The 22500-nt window shown below is 40.8% G+C and overlaps 1 protein-coding gene across 1 annotated transcript in view; it reads right to left on the reverse strand.

The window, feature by feature from the left end:
* LOC135222582 (uncharacterized) overlaps positions 1–22500 on the reverse strand; it is a 384420-nt gene that overhangs the window by 196409 nt on the left and 165511 nt on the right. Inside the window, exon 4 of the mRNA XM_064260656.1 lies at positions 16768–16880. Within this exon, the coding sequence (XP_064116726.1) occupies positions 16768–16880 (113 nt within the window). The remainder of the gene's footprint in view (positions 1–16767; positions 16881–22500) is intronic.

Raw genomic sequence — 22500 nt, forward strand, 5'->3', positions numbered from 1 at the left:
AGAGAATTCTGGATGTGTGAATTAGATACAGTTCCTAGTAGCGGGGAAAACAGTTTAGTAAGATATTTAGATAGTTCATAAGCAATTGATCCTACATAATTTCCTTAAGGGGGCCGGCCGGCTAATGCCCTTTTTTAAGGACAGGACTTTGATATTCATACCACTTAATAAGGTGACTTGGGACATCTCCAAACCGCATATGATTTTCGCCTCTGACCTTCGGTTTTGTGACGCCAGGCGATTTATCCCGAAAATAACCATTTTTCAAATTACTATCTCCTCCCTTGATATTTAATATTAAGACCTGGGATTACTACCATATATAGACCTGATTGTACCTCCAACCGAATGGAGAGTTTTTTTCTAAAAGTCATTTTTTTGCTAGATATGAATTTTTCAATATGGTCAAAAAATAAACCCTATAAATCAGGAGAAAAAAATTTATAAAAAAAATACGAACAAAATTGGAAAAAAGGGCTCTATTTGATTGTTCTATAATGTCTTTCTGAGTTATATACCAAATTCCAATGTTATAGCTTTAAAACTAAGTGAGAAGATAGATTTTGAAGGTCAATAAGTATAGTTTTGAGATACGGGCGTTCAAAGTTTTCCTTCGTATTTCTATAAAGACAATATTAATAAATAATGATTATTATGAATGTATATTTGTTTTTGTGTATTAATAAACCAAAACTATTTTATTTATCATAATTTAATCATAAATGATGATCCCTGTTGCTCATATATCGCAGCCTGGGGCACTGCTTGAAGGCAAGATGGGGCACTCCTTCCTACGCAATTCTCTCTCTCCCTCTCTCCCCTTCACTAAACTCTGCTTATTACAGCGAATTTTCTTCTTCTGTATGTTAGCGAGACGTTTTCTTTTCCCTTGTATTTTCCTCTTTGGCATGATGAAATTCTTGCCCGAAACAAAGATAAACAAACGTAATTGCAAGAGAATGAAGAGGTGAAACTCGAAGGCGTACACTTTTTTTACAAAGACAATTTAATAAATCATGATTATTATATGAATTTCATATTCCATTTTGGGTATTAAAAAACCAAAACTTTGTTATTTATCATAAATGAAGATCTCTTTGCTCAAAGATCGTAGCCTTAGGCACAGTGTGACGTGTGCTGTCAAGCAAGACGGGGGCGTTACTAAGCAACCTTCCCCTCTCTCTTCACTAACTACGCATATATTATGATATTCTGTAATAATACTTGAGCGATTTTTCTTCGTCTGTATGTTAGCGAGATGTTTCCCTTGTCTTTTCCTCATTGGCATGATGAAATTCTTGCCGAAACATACATAAACATACGTGAAAGCAGGCGAATGTCAGACGTGAAATGGAACGTGTAGACTACTTGACGTCTATGATCGCACTAAGTCAGGACTGGACTTGGTAGCTTGAGCCTGTAGTCTCCTTCTCGACTCGGGGAATGTCTACAGATGCCATTTCTCCCAATTTCTTTGACAATAATTATCAAAATTTACGATATTAGAAGAAATATTGCATTCTCTTGTACGGATCAATGTTTTAGGCTTATTGAGTTACGTTAACTAATTACCTTGTAACTACGAAAGTAAGAGGAATTTTGACGAAATATTTCGTATACGTATTCTCAATTGCCATATGAAGCTCCATGAATTTTTTCATGACTTTGCATTTTTCGCCCCATACCTCCATATATAGAGGTTCCAGCCGGCCCCCTTAATTAAGAGGTAGAAGCTGTCTGACACATGTTCCAAAGGTGCAGTGTGCTGAACTACACCGAGTTCAGTACCAACGACCAGCTCCTCTTCCTGGACGTTCCTGTGAGTAAAACCGAAGATGGCCTTCATACTTCGGTCTACACGAAGAAAACCAACTTAGGAATGTGCCTCAACGGTGACAGCGAGTGCCCCCCGACAGACTCAAGAGTACGAATGTCAAGGCTTTCGCAAGGAGAGCCCTTACACACTGGCAGAGCGCCCACCAAGAACTCGAATGTGTCTCATGGATGCTTGTCAACAATGGGCATCCCAATAAACTCGTCAACAACGAAGCACGAGCAGCCATGGACAGATGGTACAATGGAAGTGAGAGCCCACAGCCCCAGCCCCAGCCCCAGAACAGCATCAAGATCTTCTACAAGGCTACGATGCATTCACAGTACCGTGAGGATGAGAAGGCCATGACAATCATTATGGAAAACATTTCCCCTACTGAAGAAAACAAATTCATCGATTCTGTCATTCATTATAAGAACCGCCGAACTAGGGACCTGATAATGAGGAATAACCCAACTCAGCCAGTGCGAGACCCTCTGAAGCACATTAATGTGGTATACCAATTCGTATGCCCTGCCCGCGGATGCCCCGGTGCCTATATTGGTATGACCATAACACGTCTGTCTAAGAGGATCTCCTACCATGCAGAGGAAGGGGCCATTAGGAACCATACTTTGGCCGTACACAAGGATAATCGGGAGAGCCCCGGATCAGAGACGTCTCTGTCTGTTGGAGGCCCACCATCCAAGAGGTGCTTTTCCTCCCCACAAACCTACGAGGAAATATGCCAAACTATGGTAATGCCAGAACGAGAGAAGACACAAACCAAGTCATACCTGATCATGCTAGCCGCCTGGTAGCAGATGAAAATTCGGCCCACCGTGACGTCACGCAGCGTCCATCAGTCAATGAAAATTCAACTTCGGCTCGCATTGACGACACGCCTGGCGACAGCTTCAACTCTAGAAAGTAGCTTGAAGATTCCTTCCAGCTGCCAATAGTAAAGAGGCACCGCACCCCCCGACCAATGAAAATCCAGCTCACAAATACCCCCTCCTGACCTCCCGACTATAAATTAGGGTAGCACCAGGGATACTCCAGGAGCAAGAGCCCGTGCCAGCAGAAGGCTGGCTTAATCTTAAACAAGAACAACAACCATCATCAGTCTACTCAAAGCCTCAGGCTTGAGAATATCTGGTCGAATCCAAAAGAAACGTTGGCATAAAATATTGGCTTAGATCTGTATTAATTTACGGATATACACACCAGATTTGAATTTATATAAATTTCATTAAATTCATCGATCTTGACTTTTCCTATGTATCAATAGGCACGTTACTCGCCAACCTAAATAATATGGAAAAAGCCGTGATAAGAAGAACAGGAAAGAACTTCTATAAAATAAATCCAGCTGAAGCAGCAATCTCCTTCAACAGAACCATATGGTAATAAATGATAAGGAAGTTGCTATATAAACATTCATTAATGGTAATAAAAGGGATTTTTGACGAAGGAAAAATCTATTTCTGGGTGATTGGCTCGTGTCGCCCTATGAAAGGATCCTTAATAATCACTTCTTTCTAGGTAAAAATTAATCTAAAATTACCAGAGAAAACAAAATTAAGAAATGTCAGTTAAAACTGACTCGCTCACTCTTAAAAAGAAGTGTCGGTAATGGTAATAGGGGCGAGTGGGGAACACTACCACGAGACAATCACCGATTAGAACTTCCAATCAGAATCCCCCCAGAGAGAGCTGATACCAACGGGCGATGCAGCTGCTACTACTACTACTAGAGGACGCCATGGACGCAGCGCCCCTAGCGGACATCCTTAATCTAAAAACATCTTGTCCTGCAAGGGGGGGGAAAACAATAAAGGGGGGGTTTCATATAGGGCGACACGAGCCAATCACCCAGAAATGATTTTTCCTTCGTCAAAATCCCTTTTCTGGGCTCAGCTCGTGTCGGCCTATGAAAGAGTACCAGAGAAACAGACAAGATGGGAAACAAAAGAACAAATGGAAAGCAGTGTAAAATGATGGATATATATAGTAAATGAATTACAGCATACAAACTAAGCACTTAAACTAACTTATACTAAACAGTAAAATAACAGAACGTTAGTAATCTTAAAGTACTTAAAATGGTAATTATAGTAAATTACAGTGATGCATGTAATATAAACCAAAGGGATTTACTTGAAAATATTTACAAAATATACAAACACCTTGTGTCCTACCCTTGCATAAAATAAGGGTAGGTACACTGAAGTACATCTTAGTACAAGTGTGGCAAAATATACAAACACATTGTGTCCTACCCTAGCATAAAAATAAGGGTAGGTACACTGAAGTACACTATCAGTACAAGTGTGGATGTCCCTAGCAAAAAAAATAAGGACAATCCACTATATGATTCAGCGGCTAAGGCTAGGATATCCGGAGTAGCATGGCGAATAGGTGAGGCATGTTGGATGATGTAGGTAGGAAAGACCTGGATCTATACTACGACTACATACAGTATCAGGGGAAACAATGTTTCCCGCTGCTACTGCTGAAAACTTTAACGATTCCAAGGACTTTAGATAATGGCGTTTAAAAAGACTGTCGGGGATTTCCCATCCAGGTATAGTTTTTAATGATCCTCAAAGTTCATATGTTGGAAATAATTAATTTGAGGCTGGCACTCCCTGATATCATGTGCTTTTGGAAATGCTCAGGATTGGCTTGTTTAATGAAGTAAAGGATTTGTTGCCTAATACCTTTTACTGACAAAGTACCACCTTTTTCTCTCATGAAGAGAGCACCTGAGGATCTTGAAGAAGTACGAGATAGAAAGGCTCTAAGAGTTGATACTGGGCAGAGAGAAGGATCCTGGGGAAGTGGGATAACTTTCCAAGGGGCCCACTTGCAAGAGGATCCTCATTTTTGGCTAAAAAGCTACGATCCGGAGCAAGTAGAACTTCTCCTGATGGGAGGATTCCACATGACCCGCATCCCTGGATAGAGCCGACAGTTCTGAAATTCTAGCTCCTGAGGCTAGGCTTAATAAGAATATGTCTTCCTCAGGAGCATTATGAATGTACAAGATGAGTGTCAGTATCTGAAGCTAGTTTGAGGACATCATTTAAGAACCATGAAACTGTAGTAGGCCTTTGGGAAGGTCTAAGTCTAGCACAGGCTTTAGGATAGACGTTGGAAGTAAGATTCAGTCAGATCTATCTGAAAACCTACTTGAAAAGATTTTCTTCAAAGCCGATTTATGAGTGGTAATAGTGCTAGCTGCTAAACCTTTTTCAAACAAGGATCTGAAAAAAGGTATAGCCCAGATTAACTGTCATGGTTGTAGTGTTCGATTCTTTCAAGAAAGATGCTAATTTTTTTAACAGCTGAGTCATATTGTCTAATGGTTGACTCTCTCTTATCTGATTCTAGGAAGAGAATATTCTGTGGAATCATATTAGCATCTTTATTAGCCGCAAACTTCATGAAGTCCATAAAGTTAGGGTCTGGAGAATTCCTGAGGAAGCGAACACAGTCCTCATTTGTACTGATTGTGATAGCTTGGGATTGGGGATCCGTTGAGGTCGGAGGCCCAATTCCAGAAGGAGAGGATACCAGTTGCTCTTGGGCCAGTCCGGTGCAATCAGAGCTACTATCCCTTTGAAAGACCTTAGTTTGCTTAGGACTTTCAAGAGAAGATTCACTGGAGGAAAAACACTAAATTCTTCTCTTCCACTGATTCCATTCCAAACGACAGGCGTCCGTGGCATAAGCCAGAGGGTCCAGGTTGGGGCCACATAGCAAGTGGAGCTTGTGGTTCGCTTGTGAGGCGAAGATGATCCCACTTGGAGACCTGGGACTCTCAGGCTTATCCACTGGAATGACCCGTCGTCTAGAGACCATTCTGATTCCAGAGGAACTGACCGGGACAGGGCGGTCCTGCTATCACATTTCTTACTCCTGCCAGTGAGTGGCAGACAGATGCCATCCGTGTTTGTTTGCTAAGGCAAAGATGGCTATCATGACATGATTCACATGCTTGGATTTGGACCCTCCTCTGTTGATGCAATGACTACCACTGCACTGTCCAAAACTAGCCTTAGATGAGACTTCTTCGGGGGAAGCAGTCTCTTCAAGGTAAGAAATACTGCCATTGCTTCCAGAACGTTTATGTGGAGCTGGCGAAATTGAACTGACCAAGTCCCCTGAACCTGTTTGAACTGAGAGTATCCCCCCCCCCCCACCCGGACAGGGAGGCGTACGTGTGAATGGTTAACACTGGAAGGGGATATTGAGGGGTACCTTCTTGGCTAAGTTCTTTGCTTTTGACCAAGGACCGGAGTTGATTGCGGAGGATCTGTGGGATTACTGACAACTTGTCTCGAGATTTGGTGTTTGCTCTTGATCGCCAAATTCGATTTAAATCTTTCAGCCTTGCCTTCAGGAGGATATCTGTTTACCAAAGCAAACTGAAGGGACCCTAGGATTCTCTCCTGGTTTCTCCTTGATGTTTGTTTGCATTTGAGAAATTGCCTGACAGATTTTGCTATTTCCTTCCGTTTGGCCACTGAATTGACAGATTGTGGGAAGACAAATCCCATTGGATTCCTAGCCACTGAAAAAAAACGAGACTCCGGGGTAAGTCTGGATTTCGTTTTGTTATCTGGAACCCCAGATGTTCCAGAAAGTGAACTACCTTTTTGGTGGCTTTGAGACATTCCTCGACTGTTGGTGCCCAGATCAACCAATCGTCGAGGTATGCTGCTACCATGATTCCCTGAGCTCTCAATTGTTGTACAACCACTTCTGCTATTTTTGTGAATACCCTGGGGGCTACATTCAGACCGAAGGGCCATCACTTTGAATGAGAATGTTTGATTTCCTAGCCTGAATCCTAGGAATGGGCGGAAGTGCCTGGCTATAGGATATGATAGTATGCGTCTGTAAGATCGATGGAGCATGTGACGGCTCCACGCGGAAGTAAGGTCCTTACTTGCGAGAGGGTAAAGCATCTTGAACTTGTCGCAACGAATGAAAGAGTTTAGCTTTGACAAGTCTAAGCATTACCCTTCTTTTTGTTGAGCCTTTCTTTGGCACGCTGAATAAGCGACCTTAGAAATTTTAGATGCTTTGAACTCTCGCCAATAGCTTCCCTTTCTGAAAGGAGTTCTTCCGTCGTTAATCTGTCCCAATTTGCCCTCTGATGGTATCCTGGTGGAAATGGATTTGATTGGAGGAGGATCTTTGGATCCAACTCCAACCCAATCCTTTGGACACTATGCTCTGTGCCCAATTGCTGAACCCCCACCTGTGGCGGAAGAGGACAGCCTCCCCTCCTACCTGGGGAGCCTCAATTGTTGATGGGCGGGTTGACCACCACGCCCTCCTCTGAACTCTGCTCTCCTCGCCCTTACCTTGCTGCCACGCTGACGAAAGTAACCTCTCGCCCTACCTCTCGGTTGTTTGTAGCCTTGAGCCTCATATGTAGGGTTGAAGGCCGGCGAGATTGCGTAGGAGGTGGACGACTGTGATTGAGAGGGGACAACAGAGGATGGGCTGGTTCTGTTTCGAACTAGCAGGTTGTCCTTGTTGGGTAACCGGGACAGCCTGCACAAATTGCTGCTGTTGCTGGTGTTTTCTGATACGGCTGGAACCTCTTACCAGCCTTCTTTGGTTTCTTACCAGCAGTGGGGACGGATTCTTGTTTCCTCTTCGAGGAAATACCCCACCTAGCTCTAAGGCTCTGGTTGAGCCTAGCAGCTTCGTGGTGCACTTCATTGACAGCGGACTCTGGGAAGAGATCCGCTCCCCACATGCTAGAAGCCAAGAGTCTATTCTGGCTCGTGCCTAATAGTACACTCCTGCAGAACATGCTTTCGGCAATTCCTCCTAGCCTGGAAGAAGTCGAAAGCGTTCTGTTAGTACCGTCTGAACTGAGATTTTGCCAAAATCTTGAACAGCGGTTCCGGGTCGTGGCATAAGAGAGAGCAGCCATTTCCGTAATTATAAGGGAATTGAGGGACCTGCCAAACCTGGTTCGCGCATCAAACTCTGCCTGAATTAGGGAATCCGCAGCCTTGGCAGGCTTCTCGCCGAAAACTGGTCCATGGCGCAGTCGGTTTGAGCTTACCAAGCGTGAACGGAGCTGGCAAGTTCTCCCACAATTCTCCGAAAGCTGGGAAGAGCGGAGAAGTAGACTCCGCCTCCCTCAACTGTGGGATGGGCTCATCCTTGAGGACTGCCTGAAGGGACTTCTCTACTATTTTCGTGGCGAACGGAAGAGAAGCCTCCTCTTCCGTCGCGAAAATAGTAAAGGGACTCTTATAGGCCTGGAGTTTAGTGTTCGTGCACTCCCAGTCCTCAAGGCAGTGAACCCATTCCCGCTGAGCATGATCTCTACTGTATAGGACAGACTCTCTAGAGATCTTGTCTTCCCTAGTCAGAGCCGTTACCGTCAGCCTAGCATAACCGATGAAAGGCTGCGTCAGACCCGGAGGGTAAAACTCGAAGTCCTCATCCTCCGAGTTCCACACTCCGGGATAGAGATCATCCCATCCTTAAAAGGAGCGTAGGCAGCTACTCTCCATGGGTTCTCCATGGAGAAAGCTGGCAGAGAGTCGTATGGCGGGAGTTGGAGAATGCCAGTGCTTGGCACTGGGGAGACTGGAAGAGGGAACCTGAGATAGCCCGGCTACTACGGTCCTCATTCTCTCTAACCCTGTTGAGAGATCTTGAATCGACTGGCCTGATTGAGACAGAGTGCTCGACAATTGTGCGAACATCTGCTCGAATCTCGTCCCCAGGGCGGAGACTTGCGAGCCAACCAGCTCGCCCACCTGTTGCATCACCACTGCTGAGAAAGCAGTGGGATCAAAGGTGCTAGGCCCTGCTCCTCCTACCGGCGTAGCCGGAGTGGAAGCGGTGGAGGCGGGAGAAGGCACTGGCTCGGCGGGAGCGCGAGCCTTCTCCTTAGAAGCCTTGCTTCTAGAGCTCTTCGAGTGAGAAGAGCTCAGCTTAGCTTTCACCGCGTCGGCGTAGGAAGTCGAAGACTTCCTAGCCGAAGAAGACGAAGACGACTTCCTAGAAGTTGTCTTAGCCAGAGTCTTCGGTTCTCTCTGTCCCTTCACCTTTGGGGGTACAGAGAGAGCGGGTAGAGCGGTAGGGATCTCAGATCCCACAAAGCCTTGGAAAGAAGCACTCGAAGAAGGGACAGGAGAAGATCCAGGAGCACCCAAGAAAAGACCTTGGGCGCGCGACACCTACCTCAACCAACAAATCCTCCACCCCTACCGCCATGGGCTCGATGTTTAGGTCCAGGGCAGCGACGTCCGGGACCGACTCCTGGGAAGCTAACGACCCCAAAGGATTGCTGGAGGTCTTGCTGGATGGAGGCTATCATGAGGGGCCGCGGACAATGGGTCAACATACCCAGTTGACTTGCCCGCCGGGAATATCTGGACGGCCAGCTTCTTGTCAAGATGTATGGCTGGCCTTTGGCGGCGTTCTTCCCGAACCGCCCAACCCACGGCTTTCAGGGTGGGCGAGGGCGACTTCCCTCACACCAGTAGCCTGAAAGAAAGGCGAGATGAGCTTCTAGTCGCGGAACGGGGTTAACAAACTTATGACTAAGATTGTTAGTAAAATGATAAGGAAGCCTATAATGGACTTACCCCATCTCCCAGCTGACCGACTAGGTCGTAGCAGATGGCGCAGGCTTCTGGGTGCCAGACGATCATCTCGTTGTATGACTGGCACAGGGGGCGTGAGACCTGCACTCATCGTGCCGCAGGGGTCGTACACGTCGCGTTGCACGCCTGGGACTGACAGTTTGGTAGCCTGTAAGTGGTAAAGATACATGAGTACCAGTAACACTTACAGTCTAACAGATGCTCCGCTGGTGCCGGAGCGATAAAGTTAGTTAAACCAAACCGAGCCCCGCCAAAATACGTGTGGTAACCAGTTGGTTGTGTGCCTATGGCTATAGCTCCCGCTGATGGCGGGGACACAAAAGGAAACACCAGGAGTGGTGGTAATTGGAAACCACAACGGAAAATGGCGGGGATGGTAGATATATAATAATAACATTACCCAAATTCATTGTAAAATTAGGGTATATCCTTAAAACTAATAATAATACAAACCTCTCTCCACCCGTCTACTAGAAGAGCGCGGGTAAAGAAGCAAGCTCCCTTCCGGTAGCGGGGAGAGATGTAAGGATATAGTAGGCAAGCAACCGACCACTAGTAGTGCCCACCCCGCCCGCTGGCGAGCCATAATCTATAACCAAAGGTGCCCCGGCTGCGACGGAAGGCTCCTTTCGTATAGCGGGAGGTGGCTGAGCAACTGGGGAGGGGGGGAGGAAGGTCTCGCTAACACGGCGGGAGAGAGAGAGGGGGGAGGGATGGCCTACTCCTCCCCGCCTCACCGACTACCCGCTCGGAGACCCGGTACCTCATGAGTGGTCGCCCTATACCCCCCGCTGGGAGAACCCCTGGCCACCTCAGAGAGGGAGAGAGAAAAGGCGACTGAGGTTGTCATGACAACCAAGGGTCCCCAGCCCCTCCCTATACCAGTAAGGGAGGGCAGGGGCAGGGTAAGGTGCGATGGAACACGTGACCGCAAGTGGCCTAGGCCGCGAGCAACACAACCGTGAGAGGGCAACGTGAACCAGGCTGTACCAATACAAGGAACAGCACCTAGGCTAGCCTAACACCCTAATATAATAAATATATACATCGAAAAGAATGGAAAAGACACTTTTAGTAAAAGAGAAAGAAGCCCAGGAGGAGGCAGACTGTTCCAGGAAACAGAAGCCTACTCGAGCCAGCGAAAGCCGATGAAGAGCAAGAGCCAATGGGATGCTGGGCCGGAATAATAATAATAGCCCTAAATACCAAACAAAGAGATATGGTAGGAGGGCTAAACTAGCTAAAACTCGATGTAAAAGACAATGAACGTAATATAGTAAGCCCATAAGTATAAGAAGTCCCAGTATGGAGGACCGGGAATTCTTAACGAGGCAGCATGGCGCCACCACGAGACAACCGGGGAGGGGAACCGTATATGACCTTTTAAGAGGAAAATACTGGTACCCGGAAGATAAAATGTGGTAAAAAACATTACTTATGAGTTACTTAACTTAGCCGTTGCAATAGCAGAGCGTTCCATGTTAGATGAATAAGATAAATCCCGGAATTAGCACAGCACAGGAAAAAATGCGTCTTTGGACGCTAGCGCTAAAAATTAAGGATGTCCGCTAGGGGCGCTGCTGTCCGTGGGCGGTCCCTCTATTAGTAGTAGTAGCGGCTGCATCGCCCGTTGGTATCAGCTCTCTCTTGGGGGGATTCTGATTGGAAGTTCTAATTGGTGATTGTCTCGTGGTAGTGTTCCCCCACTCGCCCCTATTACCATACCGACACTTCTTTTTAAGAGTGAGCGAGTCAGATTTTACTGACATTTTCTTAATTTTGGTTTTTCTCATGGTAATTTTAGATTAATTTTTACCTAGAAAAGAATGATATTAAAGGATCCTTTCATAGGTCCAGACCACGAGCTTGAAGGCCCAGAAAAAGTATGGTAGGTTATGGGTAACCACAGGTAGGTTATCTGCCTAATGACCTGTCATTTACTAGGGAGAGAAAAGGAAGGAGTTACATTTTGAAAGTGTATTTTTGCAGTATATTTTGTTACAGATATGGGGGAAAAAGGGTAGGTATTTGCCTTTTGCATAAAGTTTTCAGTTTAAAGTTTGTTTGATAGTTGTTGTTTACAAGCATACTGAGGTTTACAGATTTGTAGTTTGACAAGGTTAAGTGGGGAAGGGTACAGAGATGCCCTTGAACACCCCTAGATTTTTGTCACCATTATTCAAATTTCACCATTATTTGGCTCTATTAATCTGGATAATTGAAGGATTATGTGCATTAACTGATTTTTAACATTTTTATTTGCCACATTATTTCATAACAGTGATTCCAATATGGGAACTTTGTGCTGAAATCATGTATTTTAACCAGAAGTCTGGGTGATGTCTCTAATAACTAATCTCAGTGTTTTATAATACAATAAAGCTCAACAGCATTCCAGTTAATTCTGAACACGCCACCCTTGCTCAGGTCTTTCCTTACAGGTGCTACTGCTCTTGCTTCTGCCATTGGAACATTCAGGAGTGGGTAGTGGATGAGTTCCTTTTCTCCAATTTCTTAAATAGGACAGATCTTGTATAAGCAATTAGGAGACCTCCCTGAGCTCTTAGAAGACCTGCCTTTTGAAGCACTTTTGGGCTGGTGGTAGTGGCTCTTGCTTCTTTATGTATGCATCTCATAGTACAAAGAGGCAAGTTGTTGCTAGCCCTACTAAGAGGTTATCTCCATCCTTCTGATAGTCACAATATACTCCTCTCATGCTGATAGTGGAGTGCAATCAGTTTGAATTCCAGATTAGTCATGAACACAGCATGAACATCAGTCCACTCTAAAAGTTGCCATTTCCTTGCAATGCTCAACTCTGAAGACTTACTAGTGTCCTTTATTAAATGTGTAGTCAGTTCCTTGCTAGACGAGTGGGTTCCGTACCCGACTATAAAACTGGTAGCCTGAGTTCACTTCCATAACTGCCAGTGTGGAATCAGGAATTTATTTCTGGTAATTAGAAATTAATTTCTCGATATAATGTGGTTCGGATCCCACAATAAGCTGTAGGTCCTGTTGCTTAAAAGGCAATTGGTTCCTAGCTACGTAAAAAATCTAATCCTTTGGACCAGCCCTAGGAGAGCTGTTAAGCAGCTTAGTGGTCTCGTTAAACTAAGATATACTTAACTTTAACTGTGAAGTCAGCCCACGTAAGCAACATGGCTTTAAAAATCATTTGTGCGACATAACTCCTATCATGTCTGGCTATGTCTTGACTTCTTGTATGAGGAAAAAGTTTCAGGTTACATGGGCAACAAGCTCCTGTAATGTTGGGCCTCGATTCTTGCCTGTTTGTATCATACACTGCCACTGATGACTGCACATTGAGAGCCACAGCAATCATGTCTTTGAGCAGCATATGACAAGGCTCCTGTCCTGTTTGACTTAATTCTCCCTTACTTTCTTTGTGCATATGTGGCTACACCCACTTGTAATCACTGCCCAACCTTAGGACTAAGACTCATCAGTTGCCAGTATGTGAGCTAAGTCTTACCTCATTATTTCTTCACTGCCCTGTCTTCAGGCTTTTTTATCATTATTATTGGTCTTTTGTCCTTACATGTCTCCCTTGAATATGCAATGCATATGCCTCTGCCCACTCTAAACTTATTTTATCACTTCTGGCAATGATAAGAAAGACTGATAGCACAAATATCTCCCCTATAATAGGATCTTCTGGTTTTACAAGTGGTTATGACTCCTTACACTGATCAGATGACACATATTCAACTACTTTGTACTAACACAAACTGTAGAAATGACCACCAAAAGAGGGATCTGAATGAATTCTATTCGAACATAATCTCCGCTTTGCTTGCTTCGGGCAGGACTGCCTACAGATTTCGTCAAGGTAATTCTCGTAATATACCTGAAGGGAATGACTTGGTTAAAGATCTGTATACATACTCACGAGAAATGTTTTTACTGTGGAGGCAAAATGGTAGCCCTAGGGAAGGGCACACTGCATTGCTAATGAGACAGGCGAGAGCGCAGTTCAAACTTGCTCTTAAGCACTGCAGGTTATATGAAAAACAACTAAGAGCCGATGCAATGTCTAGAAACTTAGAATCTGGTGATTATCCTCGTCTTTGGAAAGATATCCAGTCTTTAAATCCCAAAACTAAAAAGCTATCACAGAGAGTAGGGGAAGCAGTCGGAGACGAAGCTATTGCAAGTATGTGGGGCGATCACTTCAACAATATCCTGAATTGCATAAATGATCAAGATTCCCGAAGGAATGTAGACAACCTCCTTACTGACAACATTCAATTTCATTTTGCAGACCGTTTTATGCCAGGTAACATCAGCGATGCCATAAACAGCCTACCTAATAATAAATTGCCCGGCTGTGATGGTCTTCCTGCAGAGGCCTTCAAACTCTGCCATCCGATAATTTACATTTTGCTAGCTGCCCTATTCAATGCGTGCATAATTCACCACGGTTTCTTCCAGACTCCCTACTCTTAGTTCACTTGATACCATTAATCAAAAACAAGCTAAAGGATGCAGCTGACCCTGGCAACTACCGGCCGATTGCAAATCACAACGATCGCAATCGAAGATACTTGAGTCTGGTCTTCTAGTGAGACTTCTCCCCTTTCTACACACCACTGACAACCAGTTCGGGTTTAAAGCAAACCACTCACCGACACCTGCATCTACATACTGAAAAGAATTGCTGCAACTACTACCTATCATCCACCTCTTTCCATGTTTTCCTTTGTTTTGTTTTTTTTAGATGTTGAAAGAAAACAGTTTGACGAAGTAAACTACCTGAAGCTCTTCCTGAAGCTGCATAAAAGGGGCACACCCCTGTACCTAATTGGCATTTTACATTGCTGGTTCTCCACACAGCAATTCTGTGTCAAATGGGGAACGTATTATCTTACACCTTCGGCTCCCTAAAAACGGGCTTCGGCAGGGGGCATTTCTCTCTCCATACCTCTTTAATACGTACAAACAGATGCCTTGAATGTCAAACTGAACTCGCTCCCAATCGGATGCACCGTCAATGAAACAACTATAAACAACCTCTGTTACGCCGACGATATGGTTCTGATTTCCCCCATCAGTTACAGGTCTCCAACGACTCATCGACACTTGCCGCCAATATGCAGAGTAATTTGATATAATCTACAACGAACCAGACCCAGTGCATGTTGCTGCTCCCGAGATCGCTTAAGCATATTGGCGAACCTCAAATTTTTCCTCGGAAACCATCGGCTGGAATTTGTGCACAAATTTCCGTATTTGGGTCACATTATCACCGACGACCTAAAAGATATGGCAGACATTGAACATAGCGTCGTAAACTATGTGCAGCTGGCAACATGATTGCAAGGAGGTTTGCCTTCTGTCACCGAGACCGTGAAACTGCTGCTATTTCGCTCGTACTGCTACGTATCTATGGGTGTTCCCTCTGGACGAACTATACCCGAGAGACCATGAGACGCATCACTGTTGTGCACAATGACATTCTGAGACGCCTCACAAACACTCCCCCCTACCACTCCGCCACACAGATGTTCATAGAAAACCACCTGGACAATTTAAAAAAATCATTGGTTTAGGCGAACAATGTCCAGTCTGGTAACCCGAGTGAGAAACAGCAGCAACTCGCTCATACCAAAGCATCCTAAGGAGTGAAGCAAGAAGAAAATCTAAATTGTGGAAAGATGGGAAATGAGGCTTTTGTCCCCTAAAGACTTAATCTCTGTATTGGCAAGATGTCATCTGCAGTTTTTGTCATTATTACATTTATTGCTGATATTTTAATTTTTCATTATTACTGTGATTACTATCAAGTTAAAGTTTTATTTACATTTAATTTATGTATTAAGCCCTCTGGACCTGACTACTGTAAGCACCTAAGGTCTCTAGTTGAAATTTGAGTTATATAATATGTGCACCAACTGGTATTACTCTCAATGCATATTTGTTTGTTCTCACCAATATTATTACTGTTATTACCAGATTATGATTACTAATCTTTATCTACCTCAGCTACCTTGTGGATAAGTGCCGATTATTCATTTTCTTTTTCTATTTTATCATGTCACATGTATCTAGATTGTGTATGCTACTGTCTGTATTTTGTATATTCAATGTATATGGCCCCGAGCCGAAATAAAGCATATTATTATTATTATTATTATTATTATTATTATTATTATTATTATTATTATTATTATCTCACTGTTACTGGTATTGTGCACATTGTTTCTTGCTTGATTTATGTAATTATCTCAAGTGGCATGTACTAACCATCAATTTGTCACTTAGTTTCAGAGTGCCTCCTTCCACGATGCATGAATGATTCTCCTAACAATTCTTATTCCCTTCAGACCAACTGAGGATCATTAGAAAGGAAGTACTCCTGTATTCTATTACAGCAATAAAATGTAACTTCCATGCCACCAGTCTGAAGGTATCCACTTTAAACTTTCATTACTTACCTTTCAAACCTTCATCATCAATTCTCCAAGAATCTTTTCCTTTTCAAGGCCTTTGTTTTCAATTTAAAGAAGAAACTCTATTATTACAAAGTTAGAAGTCTGGGGTGAGAATACTTCAGCCTAATTAGACTTGAGAATACTTCAGCCTAATTTAAAGATGACTTAAAAGTCTAGCATACTACAAAATGATGCTCATACACTTCTGCTCCCATCCCATTACCATTACTCAATGTAAGATATGGGATTTCCAGATAGGTAACTGGATCTGAACCAACTTACTAACTTTCTTAGTATAAAACACATCTTAAAAGGCCATTCCAAAAGTTTTCGATTAGTTTTTGATTACACAACATGAGAGATTCTGGTACTGAATCTTTTTACCTGACAATCATACCAATGGAGGAGTTGATCTCCCCTCCACTAAAGTTAGCATCTAAGTAAATATCTGGTCATTGTTAAGATCATGGTTGGTTGCAAGTACCAAAATAAGAGAATTTTAAATAAAAATATTTTGAAGTAATGCCTGAGATCAAGGTCCAACGTCTCCCCCAGCTGGGTGGAAATGCATCATTAAAAAGGAAGTTGGAAGATGGGGATATCTCTCTTTAAATTAATTTTTTGCTTGTCATTCTTTCCTACCAAAATAATGTGTCTAGTATAAAAAATGGTTTGAATCTATGAAATATAACACAGGTTTTACTAAATGCTGAGGGTCCATTCTTTGGAAATAACATTCTTTTAGTATGTAAATCACAAGACACGGCAATGAACAGTATACAATTTTTTACCTGTTTGTAACATAATACGACATATAAAAACAACCAATTGCCATATTAAAACTAACCAGAGAAGCAAATGTCTGTCCAATCGATCCGGCTGCAACCATATATCCAAAAGCCCTACTTCTTTCTTCTGCTGGTATATGCTGAGCAAACAGTTGAAAAATGGTCGGCAACCCTATAAAATAAAAAAAAACAAAATTAAATTGTTTCAAAGTCAATTAAAACTGCTGTCTTTCAGCAATGAAAAAATTATATTACAGCTAAACCCCACTGAAGAGCACCTTGCCGAAATTGACTGATTCAAAGCTTGAATAAATGATATTTGGTTACGCTGAATCTTTATGCAACTTGGTGGTTTTCTTTCTCCCAACAATGGTAATTATAATTAAGACCATCACCAGGATATACACTTCTCTGCCTTTTCCATGAGCTCCATTAAAACTGGGAACTTTCATTTAATGGTTTTCATGTCTGTACACTACAAACTACAGTAGTATGTGCTTCTCACTTTGCAGAGCATTAGCATCCACTCACCGTCCAGTGGCAGATATCTGTGAAGTGATCTTCATGGCAGTTTCATTTAATGGTTTTCATGTCTGTACACTACAAACTACAGTAGTATGTGCTTCTCACTTTGCAGAGTATATGTTTTAAACAGTATTCATTAAAGATATATTTAGAATTTCTAAAAATGCAAAAAAATTATATGCGAAAACGGATTCTTATCAGTGATTTCTATGTTTTGAAGTCGGCATGTTACTTTTAAGCACTATAGACCATTGCTTGGTTTTCTACTTGAATTGACATTTTTGTACACAAACATTTCTAAATGACAAAGGCAGGACTTGACCCTTATCACTCCACAAGATAGGCTTGTTTGGCCGAGAGCTCTAGACCTTGATCTTAGTTGTTATTCAAAGTACTAGTCTCCCTACATATACTTCTGAATAGTCTAACACTGTCAGTAATTTAGTTTAAGGTGATTCATCATTATGATATCAACGGAAAGATAAATAATTTTTCTTTGTCGTGTCCAGTTTCACTGATATGTTTTAAATAGTATTCATAAAAGATATATTTAGAATTTCTAAAAATGCAAAAAAATTATATGCGAAAATGGATTCTTATCAGTGATTTATGCTTCATAAAAATGTTATAATTCGTTTATTAGTCTTCAAATAAGTTCTTGCTCAAGGTCCTTTTATTTATAATTACAATTTTTTTATGAACAGACCAATATCCTATTAACTTTATTCAATACAAAGCCATCTATTCTCAAATGTCTAATTAAGAAATATGCTAGTGAGGAAGTTGCTAATATATATATCGTTTCTTATTTTCCAGAAATCAATCCTTATTAAAGTTCATAGATATAATAATGGTGCTCTACTTTAATAGATATAATAATGGTGCTCTATGTAAAACAAAAATATAGTAAATATTTCTAATATGTCCCAATGAAAGTACAGGAGTCTTAGCATTCAGGTATGTTGGAATCCATTCAAGCCCTGCCAACCACACTGACAAACTGTTAACCCTGGATAGGTTTCGCTATATTTGTACTGAAAAGATAAATCATACCCATCTACAAATTAAAAATTTATTACAAATATATTAAAAAAATAAGTGTATAGGCAAACGCAGGTTCTGACATGATTGTAGCGTGTGTTCTGCTGGCCTCTTGCAGGTCGATCACACCCAGATTTGAGATAGACGATGATTTATGGGAAAAAATTTTTTTTTTTAAACACTCTTCGGGTCGTGCGTGACCTATCACACTTATCCAGGGTTAAAAGTAAATATGGAAGAGGTGCATGCTAATGTGACACACGCACACAAACAGATATCTATCTACGTATGTATCTGTCTAGCTTTCTAGATATATAGATATACTGTTCTAAATATTTAAAATATATCTTATATATATAATATATATATATATATATATATATATATATATATATATATATATATATATATATATATGTATATATATATATATATTTATATATATATATATATATATATATATATATATATACATATATATATAATAATATATATATATATATATATATATATATATATATATATATATATATATATATAATATATATATATATATTAGTATATATATATTATATATATATATGTGTGTGTGTGTGTCAATGCAGTATGAAGGAACATGTGCTTGAGAATATCCTTAAATCCATGGAAGAAAGGTGAGTGAAACTGAGGACTTGGAACAAGAACTTTTGTAGTTTATTCTACATTTTCAAGTTCACACTGAATATAATAGAAGTTGACAGACCTTTATATACAAAAACAGTAAGGGGGCAGGGTTACAGTTTATTGATCTGGGTGGTGTGTTCTTTAAGCAAAAGAGACAAGGAAATAGGATCATGGTATAATCCAAGATGGAGACTTAAATTCCTTGTTGATGTGGCTTCGATAAAAATGGACTCCAACAGATTCCTTTTGTGGTGATCTTTGGTCTTGCAGATTATCAAGGAATTATACAAGTTAGTAGCCTGGATTGTCTTAAGGCAACGACCCACAATGCCAATAATTGTTATGCCTCTTGATATGGCATATTTGTGCTAAGAGCATCTCACTTTAGTTCTTTCGAGGTTTGACCAGTACATAAATCTTATTATATTCTTTACAAGGAATACTGTAAACAATATTGTTTGAATTTGGCAGGCTATTCTTAATTAGTTTATTTCTCAAAATATTATATTTTAATATTAAGTTAATATCAATAGATTCTAAAATGGCTACAGCAGGAATGGAAAATGTTGACACCTTAATTTTTTTAGCATGGTTAGAGTAAAAATAGATTCGTGGGCTTCCTATATACTTTAAAACAAAATTGATATTTCTAATAATTTATGCCATCAAAAATAGTATACAATTATTTTCTTCATATTCTATTGTGAATTTTATGAATGGTACAAGATTGTAAATTGTATGCAAGAAATCAGGTATATTTACATTTAATTAACTGGGATAATTCATTGATAATCTGCAGTGTCAAAGACCACTGCAAAAGGAATCTGTTGGAGTCCATTTTTATTGAAGCAACATCAACAAGGAATTTAAGTCTCCATCCTGGATTATACCTTGATCCTCTTTCCTTGTCTCTTCCACTTAAAGAACACGCCACCCCGATTAACAAACTGTAACCCTGCCTCCCCCTTTCTGGTTTTGTATATAAAGGTCTGTCAACTTTTATTATATTTAATGAGAACTTGAAAATGTAGAATACACTTGTTCCAAGTTCCCAGTTTTATTCAACTTTCTACTGTATATTTAAGGATATTCTCATGCATGTATTTCTTCATGCTACATTGAATATGGCTGCCATGCAAAACTTTCTATTCATGTTCCCTTTTTGGCAGATATTTTCTTCAATTTCCAAAGGATATTGGTTAAAGCAAATAGTACGTGGTTACAAAGAAAATTTCTGCAAAAGTGTCTGCAAGAGCAAGTGATCCCAAAGTCATTATTACATAGGCGATTACGAGTGGACGGTGAATCTCCTTTCAATGACGTGTGTGAAATCGAGAAATGACAGATTTAATTTTATGAACAAGATTCCCCTGGGTTGGAGAACAGTGCTACTGAACAAAATTTATAATAACCATAGATTCAATCTAAACAAACCAGTGCATCACCTGGATCACAAATTAAAAAGCCTCATTGAGACAGTGACTGGAATAAAAAGATGATTGCATAAAAACCTTTCAAGCAAAGAACTGAACAGAACCTTAAATATGCTTTAGGTTAAGGTTTAAAGCTTTAGGTTAAGGTTTATCATATACCATTAGTGATGAGGCTTCATGCACAAACATAATTTCAGAGATATCCAAACTGGAAAAGAATTAAGACGGTGACCCAGACCCTGGGAAAATCTTACCCTTACTCAAACGCCTTAGCCAAATTCCTGATTAACATCCAACAAAAGACATCCCCCAAGGACACAGGCGTTTACGAAATCCCATGCCTGGACTGTGACCAGTCTTACATCAGATTTACAGGAAAATCCCTTCCCCATAGATTAATACAACATAAATGGTCAGTTAGGTATGGACAACAGAACTCAGCTATTTTCAACCATATAAATGAGCATAACCATAGAATAAACTGGAATTTGTCACATATAATTTATAGCAGCAACTGCCGGTACAGGAGTCAAATGACGGAATCGGCCTTGATTAAACAGAGGCAGGTAAAGAACATCTCAAAAGGAGCATATACACACACACACACACACACACACACACACCACACACACACACACACACACACACATATATATATATATATATATATATATATATATATATATATATATACAGTGTTCCCCCCGTATTTGCGGGGGATGTGTACCAGTCACCCCCGCGAATAGTTAAAACCACCACTAAAAATGCTTATAACTGCCTCTCTTGAAAGTTCAGATGCCAAATGTATACCTTTAATAACATCCTACTTCAAATATACCTAAAATACTAACCTATTACTGCATTAATCTTTGAGGTTATATATTAATATAATTTTAAAGTTATCTTAAACATTTTACCATTAAAAATATATACCTACAGCAAATAACAGAGAGAGAGAGAGAGAGAGAGAGAGAGAGAGAGAGAGAGAGAGAGAGAGAGAGAGAGACCAATGAATGGCAACATCATATATTTGACCCTCAAGAGTGAAATTATGAATTATTAATTATTTCTGAGACAGAGAGAATAATAATGGAGAGAGAGAGAGAGAGAGAGAGAGAGAGAGAGAGAGAGAGAGAGAGAGAGAGAGAGAGAGAGAGAGAGAATAACTGCCTAGACTTCGCTTCCTCCCCTCCACCAATTCGTATATCAAACTCATTTACTCCCCCGCCCATGTTCCTCCAAGTGGATAAAAAGACTGGGAAACGCTATTTTTAATTAATCTTATTAATATTTGAAAATCAGTTATAAGGTAAATAATTTATTTACTACTACAAAAAAATAAACATACGTGAGAGAGAGAGAGAGAGAGACGAGAGGGGGACGAGAGAGAGAGAGAGAGAGAGAATGTTATTGTTACTGTTTAATCTCATTAAACGTAATATTATTTGTAAACTAGTACTGTAAAGTATTATTTTACCATAAAATGTAGTAATGTCCTTAAAAATATACTTATACATACACTTCCAGCCCAAACAGAGGGCGAGAGTTACCACTAGCGCATGCTAGTATCTCGTGGTGAGGCGAGAGACGAGAGAGAGAGAGAGAGAGAGAGAGAGAGAGAGAGAGAGAGAGAGAGAGGGTTGTCCTTATTTATTAGAGTGAAATGGATAGATTATTGTACTTCTTTAAAATACTATCTCATGTGAATTTTGAGATTAGTTATATTATTATTATTATTATGCGAAAATATTAATAAACATACACATGTACCATAGAAATTATCTCATATCAGCAAAAGAGAAAGAGAGAGAGAATTTCAATGATCCGTAGATGGCAACACTGGATTTGACAGTTGGAACCCAGCCAACCAAGCTGGCTACGTGTTCAAAAACAAGACACGGGGTTAAATGCATTTTCTTTTATTCTTACATAATTCTTTTTATTTATAAACTAAAATCTTGCTAATTCACTTTAGCATTTTCTTTAATGAATTTATATTATTGCTGTTTACATTAATATTGATATTTTAAAATTAGTAAATCATCATCCAAAAAACATACATTGCTTTAAGAGAGAGAGAGAGAGAGAGAGAGAGAGAGAGAGAGAGAGAGAGAGACAGAGAGAGAGAGA

Source organism: Macrobrachium nipponense, chromosome 8 (assembly GCF_015104395.2).
Source record: "Macrobrachium nipponense isolate FS-2020 chromosome 8, ASM1510439v2, whole genome shotgun sequence".
Lineage (NCBI taxonomy): Eukaryota > Metazoa > Arthropoda > Malacostraca > Decapoda > Palaemonidae > Macrobrachium > Macrobrachium nipponense.